General features: G+C 41.8%; 2 protein-coding genes across 2 annotated transcripts in view; one reads left to right on the top strand and one right to left on the bottom strand.

The window, feature by feature from the left end:
• The window catches only part of FRAS1 (Fraser extracellular matrix complex subunit 1), a gene marked incomplete at its 3' end in the record, with an annotated part of 385808 nt that overhangs the window by 321246 nt on the left and 44367 nt on the right, over positions 1-20195 (bottom strand). The window lies entirely within an intron of this gene.
• Positions 15164-18671, top strand: LOC308427064 (gamma-aminobutyric acid receptor-associated protein-like; the record flags this gene model as incomplete). Its single annotated transcript, XM_080925099.1, has 2 exons — positions 15164-15532; positions 18531-18671. The coding sequence occupies 2 exons, from the start codon at positions 15164-15166 to the stop codon at positions 18669-18671; spliced, it is 510 nt and encodes a 169-aa protein (XP_080781225.1).

Genomic DNA, 20195 nt, shown 5'->3' on the forward strand with positions numbered 1-20195 from the left:
AAGAATTCTCAGTAACTGAATTTCTACATCCCATTCTGTCTAGAACAAGAAGTCTTAGAATTAGGAATGAAGCAATTATATTACTTTATATAGTGTTCTAGACAAGATAGCAGATTTTAATTCTTACTTCTTCCAAGGTCACCTTCAGACTTCACTATATGAACACATGGAAATTGTGACTGCATAATTAGATATAAACTGTAAAGAAAACCCCAGCCAGGAAAGCACCACAAGGAACAAGTTGCAGAGAACAATGTGCCATAGTCTTTTCTCATCTGTTATTTTTAGATTCATTTATTCATGTATATGAGTTCTCTATCTTTATGCATAACAGAAGAGGGCATCAGATCTCATTACAGATGGTTGTGAGCCACCATGTGGGTCCTGGGAACATGAACTCAGGACCTCTGGAAGAGCTGCCAGTGTTCCTAACTGCTGAGCCATCACTCCAGCCCAGTATTTCCTCATCTTAATAGCACCTAGCCAAACACTTACAGAAGGGCTAACTGCTCAGTGTTCTGCTGTGCACAGTCCTTATGGGGATTATTCAAGAGAAAGAGGGATGCTATATCCGTTTTAAACTCAGAGAACGCAAAGCCAAACATGAAAAGAAATATTTTAAACATAACACAACCAGGAAGAGGCAGACCCAGAGAAAGAAATCGAGAGTCCTATGGCATCCATCTCTGCTAAGCAGTTTGCACTTGCCATTAGAGGGTCTCTTAAGCCAAGCCAGCTTCAAGGCCTTTTACATAAGCTATCATATTTAAATTAGTTTCTGGTGACTGCTATTATTGCATCCATTTTAGAGTTAGAGAAACTGAGACTTGCAGAGGGCATAAGGCTTCCCCTTAGAAACCAGGAACAGCAAAGCAAGAATCAAAACTAAGGTTACGTGCTACTGATATCCAGTTCTATACTGTTTATTTATTACTGTGTGTGTTCAAGTGGTATCTTGCATTTGTCACTGTGTGTGTGTGTGTGTGTGTGTGTGTGTGTGTGTGTGTGTGTGTAACTATTGGGAATTGTTTCATACTCCCCGTCCACAGTAAGTTCCAGGAACTGAACCCCTTCATTGTCCCCTGAAGTCTGTTTGATTTACCTTCATCTATGAGCAAAATAAATTTACACTCAAGTTCTACTCTAAAACTGCTCATTCACTGTCCAGGCAAAACTCTTTTATTGATTCATAAAGGCCTTTCTTTCTTTCTCTAAAATTGAGGCTAGCCTTTTACAAGACTATAAACTGTTTAAGCCATTAAAAAAGCATGCCTTGTTCTAATTTTGATTCAAAGAAAACAGCAATGCCACATGAAAGCAAACATGAGGGGGTGGCGGGGGAGGGCAAGGAAGATCCTAATCCTGGAGAACGGACCAAGAGAGAGATTGCAATTTCAGTGTAGTTTCCAGAATGGAGGGCACAAGGGAAAGGCACTAATGTTCTTTGCATAGTGAATAAAACTACACCATAGTATATCGTCATGAAACTTCAAAAAGTATGATAAATAAGTCCTGGATATTCTGTAAAGACTTCATAGAAATCATTCACCATCTAGGAGGCTAAACCAGCATTTATAGGCTTCCTATTGAGAGCACAGTCTAACTAACTGCCCTTCCCTCCAAGGGTGAGTAAAAGCCACCGCTCTTCTGAGCTGGGTGAGCACACTAAGGAAACGAAGAATCCCAGACTTGGCGTTCAGTGTAGGAGGGCACATAAGGAAAGAACCAAGACAACAGCCATGTTGCAAGTCTAGTAAAGAAGAAACACTGCGCAACTGGGGCACAATCTCAAATAACTACAAGAGAGATAGTTCCTGGGGGACAATGAAACTATCTGAGCACCTGAGGTTTATCGCCATACAGACATAGACATAAGAATTTGGTCAAAGCATTAGGAATAAATTATGGCAGACAGAAAAATTAAACAATGAAGATACTATTATCAAGAAAAACTACTAGTAATAATAACAAGCCAATGTTACACAAGAAATCAATGAACTGAGATTCAGTAGTCACATGACCATAATAATAAGGTCAACACTGGAAATCACAAAAACACTGTGATGGCTACACTGGAAATGTAGACAGCAAGCTACTTGGTGATAAAATAATGAGATGTATGATGATGTCACCAGTGGGCAGGGTAACAGAGCATGATGTCATTGGTATGCAGGGTAACAGTATGAAAAAAGGTGGCACATGCAGACAGAGTAAGTTTAATCATGACTTAGAAGTTATTTAAATTAGACCATGGGAACACTACATACTACTCTTACCTCGTGTTTTCCATATATTAGTATGGAAATTCCATATATTAGTAATTTTCATAATTAAAATTACTTTTAAAAACATGCTGGGTGGAAGAAAAGTTCATGACTTTTCTCTTTAAATGTGTTAAATCTACCATAAAACTATTCAGTATACTTGTAACTTTAGCTATGTTTTTCCAGTTAAATCCTCTCATTTAGTTCTTTGTTTCCAGTTATCTCAATTGTTCCATCTCTAGAGTGGTTGATCCTCACTGTTGACCTAAATGGACTTAAGGATTACCTAGTAGATGCACCTCTGGATATATCCATGTAGAGCTCTCCAGGAAGGACTGGCTAAAGAAAGAAGACCCACTCTGAATATACACAGCACCAGCCTATGCGCTGGAACACTAGACTGAACCAACCACAAAAGAGAGGGTGTCCAGAGTGTCAGGGTTCATCTCTCCCTGCTTTGTGTCTGCAGAATCAATATGACCAGCCACCTCAAACTCTGACTGCCATTCCCTGATATTCTGCATCCTCTCAAACAATAAGCCAAAAAAGAATACTTCCTTCTTCCTTGAGCTTCTCCATCAGCTTCTCTATGGTATTTTGTTTTGGCAATAAGAAAACTGATTTTAATGATTTAAATGTACAGCTGGTGATTGATTCTGTGATCTGTAACTCTGACTGATGTACTGCCATCAGATTTTAAGTAAACAAGGTACATAAGAGGTTAAACAGCATCCTGGAGGGTACCATTTTCTCCCAGAGAGCAGTGACTCTGTTTCCAGTGGATAGTCTAGCCACCAATTCCTCTAGAGAGTACAGACCATCCAGACTCCGGTGCAGCTCAGTTTTTGTGGAACTAATCCCTTTTCTGTTCAGTCTTACACGGGACAGCCCTAGAGACTCTCAATAGAAAATTTGGGCCATTTTACCTGTCTTCCTTCCGGGCAAAAACAGGTCCCACGCTCCTGACATGCACTACGTGAAAGATTGGCTTTCTTCTATGGCGGAGCACAATGTAACAGGAAAGCAGGGCAAGGGAAGGAAAGTGCCCCAGTGCCCTCTGCTGTGAAAAAGCAGGGGGGCCAAGAAGGTGATGAACTCTCAAGTTTAAGAAGAAGCTTAAGAACCTTGGCATTGGACAAGACGTCCATCCATAAGGAGACCTCACTCGCTTTGTCAAATGTCACCACTATTTCTGCTGTTGTAAGTCCATCCTGCTATTAACAAGTTCACCTATGCCATGGCTATATCAGCAGCTACCAAGCTGCTTAGACTTACCCAAAAGCAGAGGTTAGAGAGAAAAGCAGAATAAGCAAAGGCTGCTGGTGCATCCTGAGGAAAGCCCTGTTAGCACAGGGGTTGTCCTCTTTAAGAGATCTGTCCTTCAAGCAAGACTCTACCTTAGTGGAAAATGAGACGGCTCAGACCTTGGTGGTGACACATGACGTAGACCTAATCTAGCTGGTGGATTTCCTGCCTGCCCTGGGTTGGGAGTTGGTTTTAATGCTTTATCTTAATCTGACTCCCAAAAACCACGCTTCCAGAGGCTGAGAATCTCTGCCCCCAACTTTTATCTTCAGCTCTAATTTTTGTCTATTCTAAAAACAAAACAAACCAAAAAACCCACTTCCTTTCTCACAGAAAAAGGTCAAAATGTTTCTTCCAACCTCTCCTCCCAAAATTTGACAACTATAAATGACCTTAAGGACAGTTTGGCTCAACATTATAAATTTACAAAGTAAGAAGCTAAGGGTGAGAGGAATGGATCATTTGTACACATCTGTACAAGTTGCTAAAAGAGGTTAGGAAAATAAAGCAACTTCTCACAGAGGGTATGTAAAACAGATAATTAAATGAAAACACAACTTTTTTAAAAGGATCATTAAAGAGATAAATAACAGAATACAGCAAACAATTAAAATGTTTGAGCCTGTGATGGATCCTTAAAAACAAAGAAAACCTAACATCACAATTATAAAGTTTAACATAATTAAATATTTGAGGTTATTAATTGTTATGAGAACATCATCTTAGTTAAATTTTAAGCTTCATTATCTTTTGCATGTGTATATTAAAATGTCTATTGTCACTGTACATTATATTACTAGAATTTATTAAGATGCAAGGTGGGTAGGATAGAGATTAAATAAATAAGTGAAATATGGATTAGTAGCACTGGTACACTGAGATTTATTAATCATCAGTTTGTAATTTCTGAAACAAAGAGTAAAATAAAACTGGAAATGGATTACACAAAAAGCTCAACTCTGTTGACGTATTTTAACAAATAAAAGAAGCCACCAAATCAATCAAAGGGGCCAGAGGGCATATCCAAATATAAAGGTTCCTTTAATCCCAGCACTCACGAGGTAGAGGCAGGCAGACCTCTGTAAGTTAAAGGCTACCTGGTCTACAAGGCAAGTTCCAATAGTCAGGACTACAAAGGGAGACCCTGTATCAGAACACAACTGTGTGTGTGTGTGTGTGTGTGTGTGTGTGTGTGTGTGTGTGTGTGTGTGAATGTATATATGGGCATATACATATACATATACAATTGACTTATATATATTAATATGTATATGCAGTTTATCTAATATCTTCAAATAACAAATCTCAGCCAATGACGAGTACTTTAAATTCTCCCAATTAGGTAAACCCAGCAAGCATAAGGAAGAAGATATAATTTGATATAATTCAACCTCCTTTTATATATTTCATTATACAAATGCTTACAACACTCACAAACTTTTCCAACATCTGAAAGAATGTTGAAAAGAACTGTTTATGCTAACGAAATACTCAGTGCTCAGTAATCATTCACCACACCTCATAGTCTTCTCCATGAACACAGCACCCGCCATGGAATAATAGCCTTTGGCATTTCAGAATCCAGAAGAGTGTCATTAGAGAAGAGTAGAGTAATAGGTGCAGGAACTAAGGGGAAATAAATTAGAGTTCTCTCGGTCTCTTTAGTAGTCACTTTTGTACACTAAGTAGGCCTTTCCAAGATCATAACTTGTGGGAAGTGAGGTCCAAATATAAATAGAAGAAAACTTTTAGAAATTGATTCTATCATATACCCCATCAGACTTTGCTGTTCAACCATCAGTGGTTCAGTTCTTAGCTATGACCCAGGTTCTTTCTCTAAGTTCCTGTCTTTGCTTGTTAAGGCAGTACATCCTCAGCCCATGGGACCAAGGCCTGCCTGATGTCATCAGTGTGGCAGCTATGGAAGCAGTGTACTGTTTGAGAATGGAGATGGGCATTCACCTCCAAAGGACACTGTAGAGCTTCCCAAAGTCAGGCTATTCTGCAAGCCTTAGAAAACAAGACCAGTGTGACGTAAATACATGACACAGAGCCAAAAGCACACACATGCACGAGTGCACTGGTAGGAGTGCTTATCCTCACAGGAACCAGAAGGTAGAGACGGTCTCAGCACTGGATACTTACCTAAGGCTAAAGAAGGGCAGAATTTTTATTAGAAATACAGTACGACGGCAATGGCTCACATTTATCAAATTCTGTAGGTAGGCAAAGGTAGGCACTGTGCTAAGTTATGACTGTTCGTCATCACGTATGCGTCCATTTTCTCATGACTATCTCATTTGATCCTCAGAACGGCCCTAGGAAATAAGGACTGAAAATATTCTCCCTTTCTAGCAAGAGCAATTGAAGCTCGAAGAGATTAAGTCATTCATCCAGGAGCTTGAGGTGGCAGGTCACCGGGAATTATTACATAACCGCTGCGATCTTTTTATCCAGGCTGAAACAAATCAATCCTGATTATGAAAGCAGACTATAAGACTATTTGGTTCAAAGGCATTGCTTTGTCCACTGGATATGTTCTCTATACGCATCCTGGATGAAATTCTGGCTTATCTGTAATGTTGCTGACCCTGGGTTAGTTTTCCCTGATCCCCTGAAACTCAACTGTGTTCTCTGCCCTTCTTTTTCTTTTTCTTCTTCTTCTTTTTTTTTTTTCTTAGTTAAGCTTTACATGAGGGTAAAATAAAATTCCTGACTAGAGTGGTGCTCACTGGATTTGATGACCACGGATGAGACCGGGGAGAGTCATGTAACATCAGTGGGACACCAGCATCTCCAGTGACCCTGAAGGTGAAGGTGACTGAGGGCCTGGCATGGCCTGTGTAAAGAGTGTGATACTGGTTGGTCAGGCCAAGCCTGGAAGCTTCTACCTTAAAGAACATCAGGATACTCCAAGCATACACATCTCCAATGACATCCAGAATCTACCGGCCACTAGTTACCACAGATAAAAACACTCATCAGACTTTTGACTGTAGCAAGCATGGCCACTGGGCACTTTATTCTAGTTCTTCTATCAGTTCTCCAAACAATCAACGGAGGCCCTTTTTATAATACTTATTTTAACAATGAGAGGTCAGAAGAATGGGAGGCTTTCAGTGTCTCCATGGTAACGGTGAGACAGGTGTAGTTCCTACTCACACTAACCACAAAATGCCCCTGGTGACCATTATATATAAACACACACACACACACACACACACACACACACACACACACACACACCAAATCTAGATACTTATGTTAAACTCATGCATAAAGTAATACTATAGATATTCATCAATGCCAAGATGGCACATGCCTATCATTTTCCTGGGCACAGTGCAGATTCCTAGACAGTGTCTGCAATTGCTCTTTTCTAGTCACCTCTATTTTAAAAGAGAATATTCTCATTACTCAGGGATGAACAATCACTTGGAAATATATCACTTTGGAGGAGAAACAGTATCAGCAATTAACAATTAAAAAAATCTATACCCATCAACAAGAAAAGCTATGCAATGAAGTATCTTTTCTTTATGTTTTAAAGAAATGCATACTTACGCACACACAGGTATAAATATACAATAAAGCTATTTCACTTCATATTTGGTATGTAAAACTTGGCTCGGAGCACCCTGTAAACACTGAGACCTACAAAGAGCCACTGGCCCTTTCTTCTGGCTCTGTAAGAGATGGCATTAGACTGTCACAAATTTCACATCGTTTTCTTTTCCTAAACGGGAGAGACTGAATCAAAGGTTGACAAAAGCCGCTTAAAGTACAGTCAAACCCTGTTCATGTTCAGAAATCATATCTGAGTGGTTGACATGAGAAGCTTCTCAAGATAAAATGGTGAGGGCATCTGCTTTCTCTTCTGTGATTTCTCTTCTGGCAGACGTCTCTCCTGGAAGGCTCGGGGCCTGTGTGTGCCAGCACCCAGTCCTCTGTGACTGCTCCTGCAGGGTTCTGTCATCCTATACCCCAGCACATAGCCTAGAGCTGCCATCCAGTGAAAACGCAAAAAAGAAACTTCCCTTGCCTGGCAAGCCCCAGGCCTTGCATTTGATCCCAGCACCATGAGAAGAGCAAAGGCTTCCTGTCTGACACAAAGAAAACTTCCTGGTTGAGGAATTAGGCAGACAGGGTAAGAAGTCCTGCCAAGAGGAGCCAGTGAATTCAGTAGAACAGCCCCAGCTGGCCCTGTGTCAAGTCCCCCAGTAACACAGAGAGCAGGACAGCATAGTGTCAAAAGGTTCCCAGCTCAAAGGTCCACTGTGACTAACTCCCTGTGACCCTCCCCAAGTCCTGTCACACGGTTGAGCTTCTTCATCAACAGGGCTGGAGAGATGAGAGGAGCCGTCCCTTTGTGAAGGGGCTCCAGTTCTGGAGCCCAGTCATATCCCCCTAACACCCCCAATTCTCATCTTAAAAAAAGTACAGCCGATCCTCATTATTTCTTCATTCCATACTTACAGATTCATCTATAACCTAAAATGTACTTGAAGCCTCAAATCAATATCAATAACCCCTTTTGTAGCACTCCTCTGTGCGTGCAGGGTGGGGGAAACCAAGTCCCCCAAATTCACACATGTTCCCGAGGAGGCAAACCAGGCAGCACCAGGACTTCCTGCTTTAGCCCTCGCAGAGTCTTGAAATGCCGTGTCCTTCTACTTTCTGTGTTTGGTGTCATTTGAAGTCACCCCAGGCACAGCAGTTAAGAGCTATGTAGTGTTCCCAAGCACAATAGGCAGGGGGTATCTTCTAGAGAAAGTGTATGTGAGATGTCCTTCATTCAGGCGTGAGCCGGAGTGCTGCTGCTCATGAGTTCAGCAGGAGCGCAACAGCGACGTATGCATAGTAAACAAGATGCCATTAAGCAAAGTACATAAAAAAGAGCCTGGGTATCGATCAATTACGAGTATGAGATCAGAAGTCCCCCCAGGCTAGGAAGAAATACATCAGTTCAGTATCTGCTAAGTATTTGCTACTGCAAGTGAGAATCAACTGTGTGTCTTCAACTCGGGGTACACAGACTTCTCCATACAACTGTACAGAAAGGTAAGTGGTACTCTCAAGCTGTACGATGTGTGACCTCCCACCCACATCTGGCAATGCTGCCCTTGGGATATGTGCCGGTGGAAATGACCATGTGTGTCTATGTGTGGAGTGTATGTGCGTGCACACGCAGGCCTTAGACTGGCATGGGTGGTGTCTTTCTCTACTGGGCTCTTCTTTATTCTTTGAGACAGGGCCTCTTACTGAACTCACTAATTTGGCTTCCATGGCTGACCAGGAGCTCCAAGGATACATCTGTCTCCCCTCCCAGCATCTCGGTGCTACAATGTACAGTGTACAACACTAACTCTCACACTTTTACATGGGAGCTGGGGATCCAAACTCAGGTCCTAATGCTTGTCCAGCAGGTACTCTATCCACTGGGCTGTCTCTCTATCCTCCATCCCAGCAGAAATGACAAGTAAATAAATTTAAAAAGCCAGCTTTTCTATGGCTCAGGACAAAATTATTTGGGGGTGGCCTGGGATACAGGCATACCAGAATGGGTATCATGTTTACATTAAAAGCTTGCTTTTTTTAAAAAAAGAAATCTTCCTAAGCTTTGTCCTCAGATCAGTTGCTCACTGTTGTTAATAATTGTGGCTGGCACTCTCCTGGGGAAGTCGATGCCAAAGCAGTCAGTGCAATAAATAATTGAAGCACGTACCTGAAACTCCTCCCAAAGAGATACACTGGAACGTTTTGAAAGGAAAAGAACACATGAGCCAGAAAATGGGAAACATGAAAATAAGATATGAGGGAAAGGGAAAGGGAAAGGAAAGAGCCAACGATAAAAGGCAAAACTTGACTATCACAGAAGAGCTTAGGAAATAAATGCCATCCGTGTTGGGTCCTGGGAATCTCCCTCATAGAGGGAGAGGGAAAGTGGGGATGGGGGTTTGTGGGGGAAAAACTGGGACGGCAGATAACATTTTAAATGTAAATAAATAAAATAACCAATAAAAAAATAAATAAATGCCACTTCTAACAGGCATCAGCAAGGGATGGTCACAATTTAAAATGACAAGGAGGATGGACTTTGGCTCCTTTGATTTTTTTTCTTCTTTTTTTTTATCATCATATGACTTGCTACTGTGCATCGACAATAAGGTCAGGCCAGTCTCATCTTGGCAGGGGTGGGGGAACATACCATAAACCCAGCTATCACTAAACTGCCCTTTGAGGTTGTCAAGACTTTAAAAGGACCTATATTTTTGAACCTCACCCACACAGCTTAGCTCAATGATAGCCATTAACTGGCTTTAACCTTTAAATCTCAGATTCTACACCTACAAAAAGAAAAGTTTTGCAACACCTACAGCACGGGGCTGATTTTAAATAAGTAGCCAGGAAAGGCCTCAAGGGGTGGTGACCTCTCATGCAAACCTGACTGCCTTATTCCATCCTCAAGAACCACACAAAAGCCCGATGGATGCACCCACCTGTAATCACAGCACTCACATGGAAAATCAAAGGTGTAGACAGAAAACTATCCAAAAGCTCCTTGGACAGCTAACCTACCATCCAAAGCATGACGGAAACACGGAAGACCCTGTCTCAAAACAACATGAACAGAAAGGAACAACCCCCAGCCTTGAAAGGTTGCCCTGTGGCCATCACATACATGTGCAATGTGGCATGTACAACTGTTTATGAATGCACAAGTGAACACACACACACACACACACACACACATACACAGTCAAGTCAGTAAATAATAAAAATTAGGACTAACATGGATGAATGGATGGATGTATGCATGCATGGATATATGGATGGGTAGGTGGGTGGGTGGGTGGGTGGATGCATGGATGGATGGATGGACAGACAGACTGATAGACAGACAGACAGACAGACAGTGAGGGAAATGAGAGTCGGAACATACTCCTGGAATAGTCACATAGCCCTTCTGTATGAAGAACTACGGCAGAAGCTTAACTTAGCGTTAATTATTTCTGAGAAAAGAATCACAAAGATTTCACTAAAATGAAATGTAAAACGTAAAGATACTTGTGCCAGTCTGTAATGGATGGCCTACCCTCCAGGCAGCACAGTTCTGAATCCCCCAGGTCAGATAATGAAAATGTACCTGAAAATCTGGCAAAGTTCTTAAAAATAAATAAAAAAAAATAAAGAGCAGAGAGCTGAAGGCTAAAGAGCAGCTGTCGTCATGACCCTGCATTAAGGCGCTGCTCTTATTTTCTTCTTTTAGCGTGAAATGAAATCTTGGGCCTTCAAACAACCTTTCAGGGCATCCAATCCAATCTTCTGCAGGAAGTACGAGTCCTGTGCTTTTAAGAATGTTAATGGTATTGGGACAGTGAGAGGAGAGGAGACAGGACTGAACTACAGCTCTGTGATAGGGAGTTCTGCCTCATGTGTGCTGTGTTTGATCCTCAGCAACACACACACACACACACACACACACACACACACACACACACACACACACACAAAATTTTATGACTAGTCTACAAAAGCATAAAAATGAGTCTCGGTTTTGCTCCCTCCCATTATCATAGGCTCGAGACCCTCCTCTGCTGTCAGTCTCTTGGTCTGTCTGTCCCTGGCATCCCTCCACAAGACCTACAGTCCTCATGGAATGTTACTTCCATGACATTCCTGCTGCCAGCATCATTTCATTGCCTTCCTTGCCCACAAGTCACTGTCTGAATCAGCCTAAAATTCCAATCTCTTGGCTGCTGTCCAGGACACGACTTGCTTGGCATCTGCTTGAGAGTGGCTCCTCGTGTCTGGGCTCTAATCTCCTTTCCCTGTTCTCCTCCTCCATCTGCGTCTGATACACAAGGTAAGTAGGGAAAAGTGGGGATTTTCATTGCCTGGACATTTGTCTTGGGAGAACAGGTCTCACTATGTAGCTTAGATTATCCTCAAACTTTAAATCTTCCTGCCTCTGTCAATATGGTTGTAAGATTACAGAAATTTACCACCACAGAGAAGGGAGATTTTAGGAGCTGGGTTGTGTCCTAAGTTTTTCACTAGGAAACATATTCACATTTGCTGCATGTGAGGGTAAGGTTGAAGAAGGTGTTTGCATGCTCAGCTAGAGTAATGTGACCAACATATGCATGAAGCTGGGCAAGCAAACCAGAAATCGCGGAGCTAGAGAACACAAGGCGGGGTGCAGAACCAGTAAAAGCCCAAATCCAAGCCTACAGCCATGCATCCAGCAAGACCATTCATTGTGGTCTAGCCTCCACTGGATGAACCACTCCAAATCAGACCCTTCCAACTCCTTTCAGGCACCCTTTCTACATTCCACAACTTTTCTACAAACATTTCCATTTTCTGTGAGCGCCTCAATTAATCTTACCCTGAGGCCAACTCTCCTATCCCTGGGAAGATTGCCTTTCTTCTTCTGTCCCAGGCAAAGTGCCCTGCCTCTGCTCAGTACACATCTATCCCTAAGTCAGGACAGCTTGTTTGCAATTCTATAATATTAATGACATTGTTGTTCCTGGGTATGTTCCACAATCATCATCTAGGGCTCTCTGTGAGTGCTGCATCCTACACTAAAAACTCTGAATATCCCTGCACAGTGGTAACAAAATACCAGAGAAGAGTAACTTAAACAAAGTTTACTCTGCTGCTCAGCTCAAGGTCCAGAAGTCAAGAGGAAGAAACTGGGGAAACGTCATATCCACAGTCATGAAGAAGCCAGTGGCAAGCCCAACCCCCTTTCTCTTTTGCACACAGCCCAGAACTCCAGCCCATGGAAGGTGCCACCTACATTCAAGGATAAGTTCCTTCCCCCATTAAAACTTTCTGGAAATACCCTTATAGACACATCCACAAATGTGTTTCCACGGTGATTCTAAATCCTCTCAAGTAAACAACCTCTACTGATAAGACAGCAGAAGAGAAAAATTTCTTGTTTCTTGATATTCTTATTTTTGTTTTTGCATGTGTGTGTGTGTGTGTGTGTGTGTGTGTGTGTGTGTGTGTGTGTGTGTAGTGCATGCTTATGGGTGTACATGCTGACATGGATGGGTGTTTACACATATTCGTGAGTATGGAGGCCAGAGGTTGAGATGAAGCATCTTAGGACTCCCTTGCCCTAACCTCCTGAGTGGTGGGAATGCTGTGAGATACCTGTCTAGATTTTTCATGAGTTCTGAGTCAGAAGTACAGTCTGCACACTCGCACAGCACAGGTTTTATCCACTGGACTATCTCCCAAACCGTGATTTTTGTTTTAACAAAAGACATACAATGCCCCCAGCACACAAGACCAGCTCTCTTTTATAGACACTAACTCTCAATCAAAGTAGGAAAGGAGTTATTATTCTAGGCAAAAGTCAAAGTCAGTCTTGTCCCCTGTGACTGCTGCATCCTCATCAGAGCAGGGAGACAAGGAACCGACTACCAAGGAACCCTCATGGGGAACCAGCCTTGCAGCTGGAATCAAGTGTAAGAGAGAACAGAAGATTCATTTAACATTTACAACCCAAGCCTCGCACCACAATGAAATAATGTGGAGTTATAACAGCCCATTTAGTGGGCTCATTTAGTAAAATAAACTATCCCCACGGAGATGGTCCCAGGTACCTACTTATCAGCAACTACTTAATTCCATGCAGGCATGATTACATAGTCTTTGATTTAAAACTCAACTTAATGCTGACAAAATAATTTCAGATTTCCCCATTCAGGTAGGATGCATGCCTCAGTAAGTAATTAACAACTGGCTTTTTTCCCTTCCTACTTGAGTTTATAGCACCGCTCATTCACCATGATTGGGCCACCTTGGTACATGGTTCAAAGGATCTGAGGTTCTTTGCAGTGTGGTAGATCCCAGCCCTGTGAGGCTGCTGTGACATACAGGCCACTCTCACACTGAGATGTCACCTTCCACAAGTGGCATGAATTCAGGTTTCAGGACTGTTGAGCTGTCTGGGCGTCTGCCTATGCTGCTCGTATGGCGAAGACTCTGCGGAGATATTTTTAGCACAATAGTCATTTTCTCTCAGAAGATTCCATAATTCCTCTGTAATCATGAAGTTGTTAGTACTTTTCTCACCTGCTGTCAGTAGAAAGAATGCAACCCTGCTTTGTAACAGGAATGGGAGAGGGGAGTCAAGAAGAACATAGAGTCGTGGTGAGACAGAGGAGCCGCAAGCTGTGCTTGATGAAGGAAAATATAACAAATTCTGAGCATCTATCTTTCTTGGACAGACATATTCAAGAAGTTCCCTACAAACATAGACCACTGTATTCAACCCTTATCCTGGTATGCATATACATGTGTATAAATATCAGAATCCAAATTCTAATGCCAGAAAGAATTACTCCACTGGGGAAGGGGTGTGTTTTTGCCTCCGGTACAAAGAAAGCACATGAGAATGCAGTAAATTGTACAATCTTGTCCATTTTAATAAAAACGAAAATTCCGGCATGGGTGTCAGATAAGTCAGATAATAATCTGAGCTCAAAATCAGATTTATTTGGCTAGTGATACATCGGTCTCTAGAAAGCACCAGCTGCTGGGTGCTTTCTGCAGATAAGACAGGGTATCCACCTGCCTACCGTCTGGGCCGCTGTGGGCACGATTGTTAGTGTACATGGGTGCTAGCAAATGCTTCAATATCAAGCTGGAAAGGCATTGAGGCTTGGATACAGTTCCCATAACTCAGCCTTTTGAAATGAAAACTGAAGAAGTAAGGCTAAAGTTAGGATCAAAATGGTTCTGGAGTGCTAGGGAGGCACCTCTGTGGTAGCAGCTGACCTATCATGTGCAGGGCCCCATGTTCCACCCCAGCACTGTCAAAAATAAAACTTAATTGATTGATTCATTAATTAAAATTTTAAAAAAGATTAGAAGTAAAAAGATGGAAAGAAGGAAAGAGGGAGAAGAGATGGAAGTAGGGAGGAGAGAGAAAAGGAAGAGAAGAAGAAATTAATTCATTCCTTCATTCATTCATTCTGGGAATGACAGGGTCCCCTGGGCCCCACCAACACCATTATCCCTAGAAATGAGCATGTACTGTTGGGTCTGTTCAGTACCATCAACACAAATCCACATGGCAGGTCCCATATCCCTGAAGTCAGACTCAATGCCTTTGTGTTTATGACTACACTCCCTAAATGTTCTGAAGCCCTATCCCTACTTATGCAGTGCTGTGACCTGCCCAAAAGTCACCATCTTCCAATCTGGTGGTCTCCATGCTATGGCCAAAACACCAACATCTTTATAAAACTGACTGCATCTCTCTGCAGCTCCAAATCCCACAACAATTCCTACTGACTTAGAGGGGCTTCAGACTAGACTGACTAACCCAGGATTAAACCTCATCTCCACCCTGACATACACTGGGCCATTCTGAGATCCTTGCAGATCCTCCAATATGCCCATCACTCTTCCCTTCCTAGCACCAAAGCCTCTGAGGACAGTTGTTGGTTCACAATGCAAGCGCATCCCTTGCATGATCTCAGTAATAATCATTTTCTCAGCCAATCTCCATCATTAAAACTCTTGGTTCCCTCAGCCCAGCTCGGTCCAGCCTGGTTCTCAGGAGAATGAAGTTCGTGTACAAAGAGGAGCATCCATTTGAGAAGTGCTGCTCTGAGGACAAGAAAATCAGAAAGAAATACCCAGACTGGGTCCCGGTGATGGTGGAAAAAGCTCCCAAAGCTCAGACACGGGACCTGGACAAAAAGAAATACCTGGTGCCTTCTGATCTTACAGTTGGTCAATTCTACTTCTTGATCAGGAAGCAAATTCATCTCCGTGCTGAAGATGACTTGTTTTTCTTTGTCAACAATGTCATTCCACTCACCAGTGCCACGATGGGTCAGCTGTACCAGGAACACCATGAAGAAGACTTCTTTCTATGCATTGCCTACAGTGATAAAGTGTCTACAGTCTATGAAGCTGCTGTACCTGAGGTGGGGGTTCCATTCTACAAAGAGAGGTAGGTGATGCTCCTTGACATCCAGCTCCTCCTTCGGGCTCAAACACCATCTCCTTTCTTCAGGACCTGCACTTACTGTGTGAGGCTGTCTCTCCAGGCCCTCTCAGCAGGAGGGGTAATGAATGGCCGATACAGCCTCTGTACATCTCTCTTTCCCCTTGTTTACCCTCCATTCCCACTCTGCTTTAGACTTCTTGATTGTCAATCTGTCACATCGGATGATTGTTTTGGTTTCTATTCCCTTTCTAACTGCCCATCGGGTTCAAAATCCCAATAATCTCTTCCTTTCACTACCTTCTTTTTGGGGGGTAGATGGAAGGGATTGACATTGGGTGGGGAAGTAGAAGGCACATCAATAAAGAGGTAAACATAGAGCTTAAAAAAAAAAAGACTCTTGGTTCTGTGAACACAAGACTGCATATGCCTGCTTCGTTGTATCCTGGTGCAGAACACACACACACAGAGAGAGAGAGAGAGAGAGAGTTTTTATAAACAAATAAATGAACAGTTGGTTTCTCTCTGAGTAACTTTTAATTATCCTCAGTCTATAACTTCAAAGTTTCATTAACGTATTTATAATTGGAACAAAAGCTTTGACTGAGATAAACTATGTTCTGGACATAGCATGTGCACACAAAGATGGTGAGTTGCACTCTGTGTGGAAAATGTTCATCCATTTCTCTCTTACTCATTCATTGCTAGGACCTACTATTGTAATAGGACAAAGTGAATAAAAACTGTGACCAGACATGGTACAATATAGTTACAATCCTAGCATTTGGGAGAATCAACAGTTTGAGAACAGTTGGTAGCATAGAAAGTTCAGGGCCAGCCTAGAATATATAAGCAAAACTTTATCAAAAAATATACAATTATATATAATATGAAATATAGATTTTTTTGTACATGTACAAAAATAGACAGTGTGCTCGACTCAAAACCAAAGCAGAAGAGGACAATGGGATTGAAGAGGGAAGGGGTTGACGTAGCAGATAGACAAAAATCAATAATTTCCAATACATGGTATATTGGGATATTTAATCTTTACTGTCAGTTTGACTAGAATCACCATGGAAACACACATCTGAATGAGTCTTTGAAGGTGTTTCTGGGAAGGTTTAGCTGGGGGGGAAGAATCACCTTCAATAGAGATGGCTTCATCCCATAAGAAGTTGGGCTCCATCTCATGACTTTCTGAATGTAGACAGAGTGACCAAGTGGCCCATGCCATGACCAATGTCCTGTGACACACCCTCCACACTGTGACAGTCTATACTACTTCTATCCTTCCTGTTTTTTTTTTTTTTTTTTTTTTTGATCAGGCATCTGGTCACAGCAACAGAAAAAGAAATAAGGAAGAAAGAAAGGAAAGAAGGAAGGAAGAAGGGGGAGAGAAGAAGGGAGGGAAAGGATCTACAAGAAATATCAACTATTTCTTATCATTTATACACCTGTTGCATGTCTAAGGGCTGATATCCAAAAATAGAGAAATTTTCCCAGAGTGGAGAGCCTCAAGTAAGCAACACAAAAGGCCTCTTGACCACGTCTACTTTTTGAGATTTATTATCCAAAAGCTATTTCTCTCTCAATTACCAGTGTGTGACTATTCAGGGTAAAATCCACATGAGCAATGACACAGAGAGGAAAACAGCTGATCCTCTATGCTGCTCCACAGAACAACACAGCAATAACCATCCCAGAGCCCCGTCGGACAGACAGCCCTCACACAGCCAAACGGGGCTTTTGTTTGTATAATAAATCCAAATGGTAGAGAGTCTAATAACCCCCAGCCTTTACCCAGCAAGGGCTAAAGCTCCAAAGCCGGGCTGTCTAATTCCTCAGCTGTATTAAGCACTTTCCCAGAGTGTGCCAAGAGGCACACAGGTAGAGTATGCTTGATTACATTCCTTGTTGACTAGGGCTCTGTGAACTGCTCAAGGAAGGAATGCAATCCAGTGCTGTGCCAAAGCTCCTTACCCTGATCTGGACTCCCGTTCAGTTTTTAAACACCCTTTGCACTGCCAAGGAACACTCCCAAGAAGTGGGGGCTTGCTGTAAGAACTGGAAACCCTGGGCAAGACTAAACATATACAATTACCCAGGCACCACATAGAACTATTCAAACAACCTATCTTATTTTAGCAAACTGTTCCAAATAAGGACTTTTGTCTTTAAGTTTTCGTTTTACTATTATTTATTACCCGTATGTGTGTGTGTGTGTGTGTGTGTGTGTGTGTGTGTTATCTGTATATATGTTTTGTTTTTTGAGACAGGATGCATGACCTCATAGGGGTCACATATCAGATGTTTACATTACAATTCATTACAACAGAAAAATTATAGTTATGAAGTTGCAATGAAAACAATTTTATGATTGGGGGATCACCACAACATTAGGAACTGAAATAAAGGGTCACAGCATTGGGAAGGTTGAGAACTGATGATGTTGGCCATATTGACTTCAAACACATAGAGGTCCACCTGCCCCTGCCTCCTGAGTGCTAGCATTAAATTCATGTGCCACTATATCTAGCAATTTAGTAATAAATTCATCTAAGAATTTTTCAAGTCATTTTTGTAATTTCTGTAATACAAAGCATTAATAAGTTGAATCCTAGTCATCTGGATAGTACATTAGTATTTTCAAAGCCCATCCATAAGTAAAAGATTTCAAGAAGTAGTTGTCAGAGTTACCAAACAGAAAAGGCTCACTCATTTTTTTAACTGAGAAATATCATTAAATAAACTGAATGTCAGTGATCTCCACCTCTGAGGATTAGCCTGTGACGTAGCTGCAACTCCTTTAAAGATAATATTAAAAACCAGATTTCTGATGCATATTTGGTGACTAATCATTTTTAGGGGGGTGAGGAGGACTGGCTTTCTACATCTTTTTTAAAAATGTTTTTGTTGTTGGTCTTCTTTAATAAGCTTACAAAGCATTGAGCTTCATTGTGACATTTAATTTTAAGGTCGTTAAGATTTCCTTTGTACAGCCTGGATATGGTACCATCGTGTCCCAGAAAGCTTCATGTTCTGGAAGCTTGGTCCTCAGTGATGTGATGCGAGAGGACAGCACCTTTGTAAGGAGAAGCCTGGTGGCAGCTGCTTGAACCATAAGCCGTGTTCCTCAGAGAGTATCAATGTAGAACAGGCAAGGTAAGGAGCTGGCTGCAAAATCTTCATGACCCAAGTTCAATTCCTGGAACTCACATAAGGGTGGAAGAGGAGAACCAACTCCATAAAGTTGTCTTCTGACTTCTACGTACATGCAACAGCAAACCCTCACCACCTTAGATACATTACATTAATAAATTAAATTCATTGGAAAGAAGGGAATAATATAGTTCTCACAGGACCATGATTAGTTCCTACAGCAATAAGTTGTTGGTGCTTTTTTTAAGCAGGGGAAAGCTGGGAGGGGTAGGCTAATCTCTGGCTGCCCACCACCAAGTGACCACTACCTCCACTGTGCCAACCACATGCTATAAGGAAGCCATGATGCTATAAGACTGTCACCAGAGGAAACAGATGCCAGTTCAATGACCTGTATGACAAACAAACACGTTTTCTTTAGACAATATCCGATCACTGCTAGTTTGTGACTGCAAAGGATATACAAACATGTCTTGGCTTTAACTGAAAGAAAAGTATGGTGGCCGCACACACACGCAGTTATGCATTCTTTCATTCCTGGTTTGCAGAAGACTTAATTCAACTAAAATTTAGTTTCAAAACAACAAATGAACATAGAAACAAAAAAAAAAAAAAAAAAAAAAAACCACCAGAAAGATCAATACGTTCATTAAAGGGAACTAGGAAGGAAAGTGTTGATAGCATTAAGAGTTGGTATATCCAATAGTCCAAAACTTGGTTTCGTCATTGGGGGTGAAGGGCGCACAGAGTATAAAAACCTTATACTTCAAGGTGGACATTCTTAAAATCTTTCTGATTCATAGTCTTGATCATCATTCAGGAACAAAGCCATGGGGAAGGCAGCTAGCACCCAAGCCTGCTTACCCTTTTGTATTCTCTGTAGTTCCTGTGCTCAGACTCTTTCATGCCTTACATGATTGCAAAGCAGACAGAAGTTCTCCCTGCACATCACAGATTATTTACTGGTTTCACGAACCAACATGCTTCCCGCTTCCGTCTATTTCCAAACGTTGTATCTCCCCACCCCACCCCCGAAGTGTTAAAGTCAATATGCTCAAAGCAAGTGCTGGAACCATAAGTCTTGCTCGCTGTCTATGGTCAAGCATGCACACTGAATTTCTGTTGCCTTTAACATTCTAAGGAGTCTTTCTCACTGGGTTTCTTTACACTCTTCCTCCGATCCTCTGAGGAAAACAACTAAAGAAATTCGTGGTCAGTGTAGCTGCTTTTACATATACTGAGAAGGAATGCACTAGTACATCTAGAATGTTTTGAATATCCAACTAGACTTTCATTTTCATAATGATTCTCAACCACAGAGGCCATGTTGTGTTCTCCAGAATGAGGCCTATTAGTGAGCCTTATTTAACTCAATAAAAATATAATATGTCAGGTAAAGCCAACAGTCCAGAGAAGATTTTTTTTTAAGGCAAGCATTCCCATTAAACATTTATTCCTCAAAAGGCTATGCCAAGCCAAGT

The sequence above is a fragment of the Micromys minutus genome (genome assembly GCF_963924665.1).
Source record: "Micromys minutus genome assembly, chromosome: 11".
Lineage (NCBI taxonomy): Eukaryota > Metazoa > Chordata > Mammalia > Rodentia > Muridae > Micromys > Micromys minutus.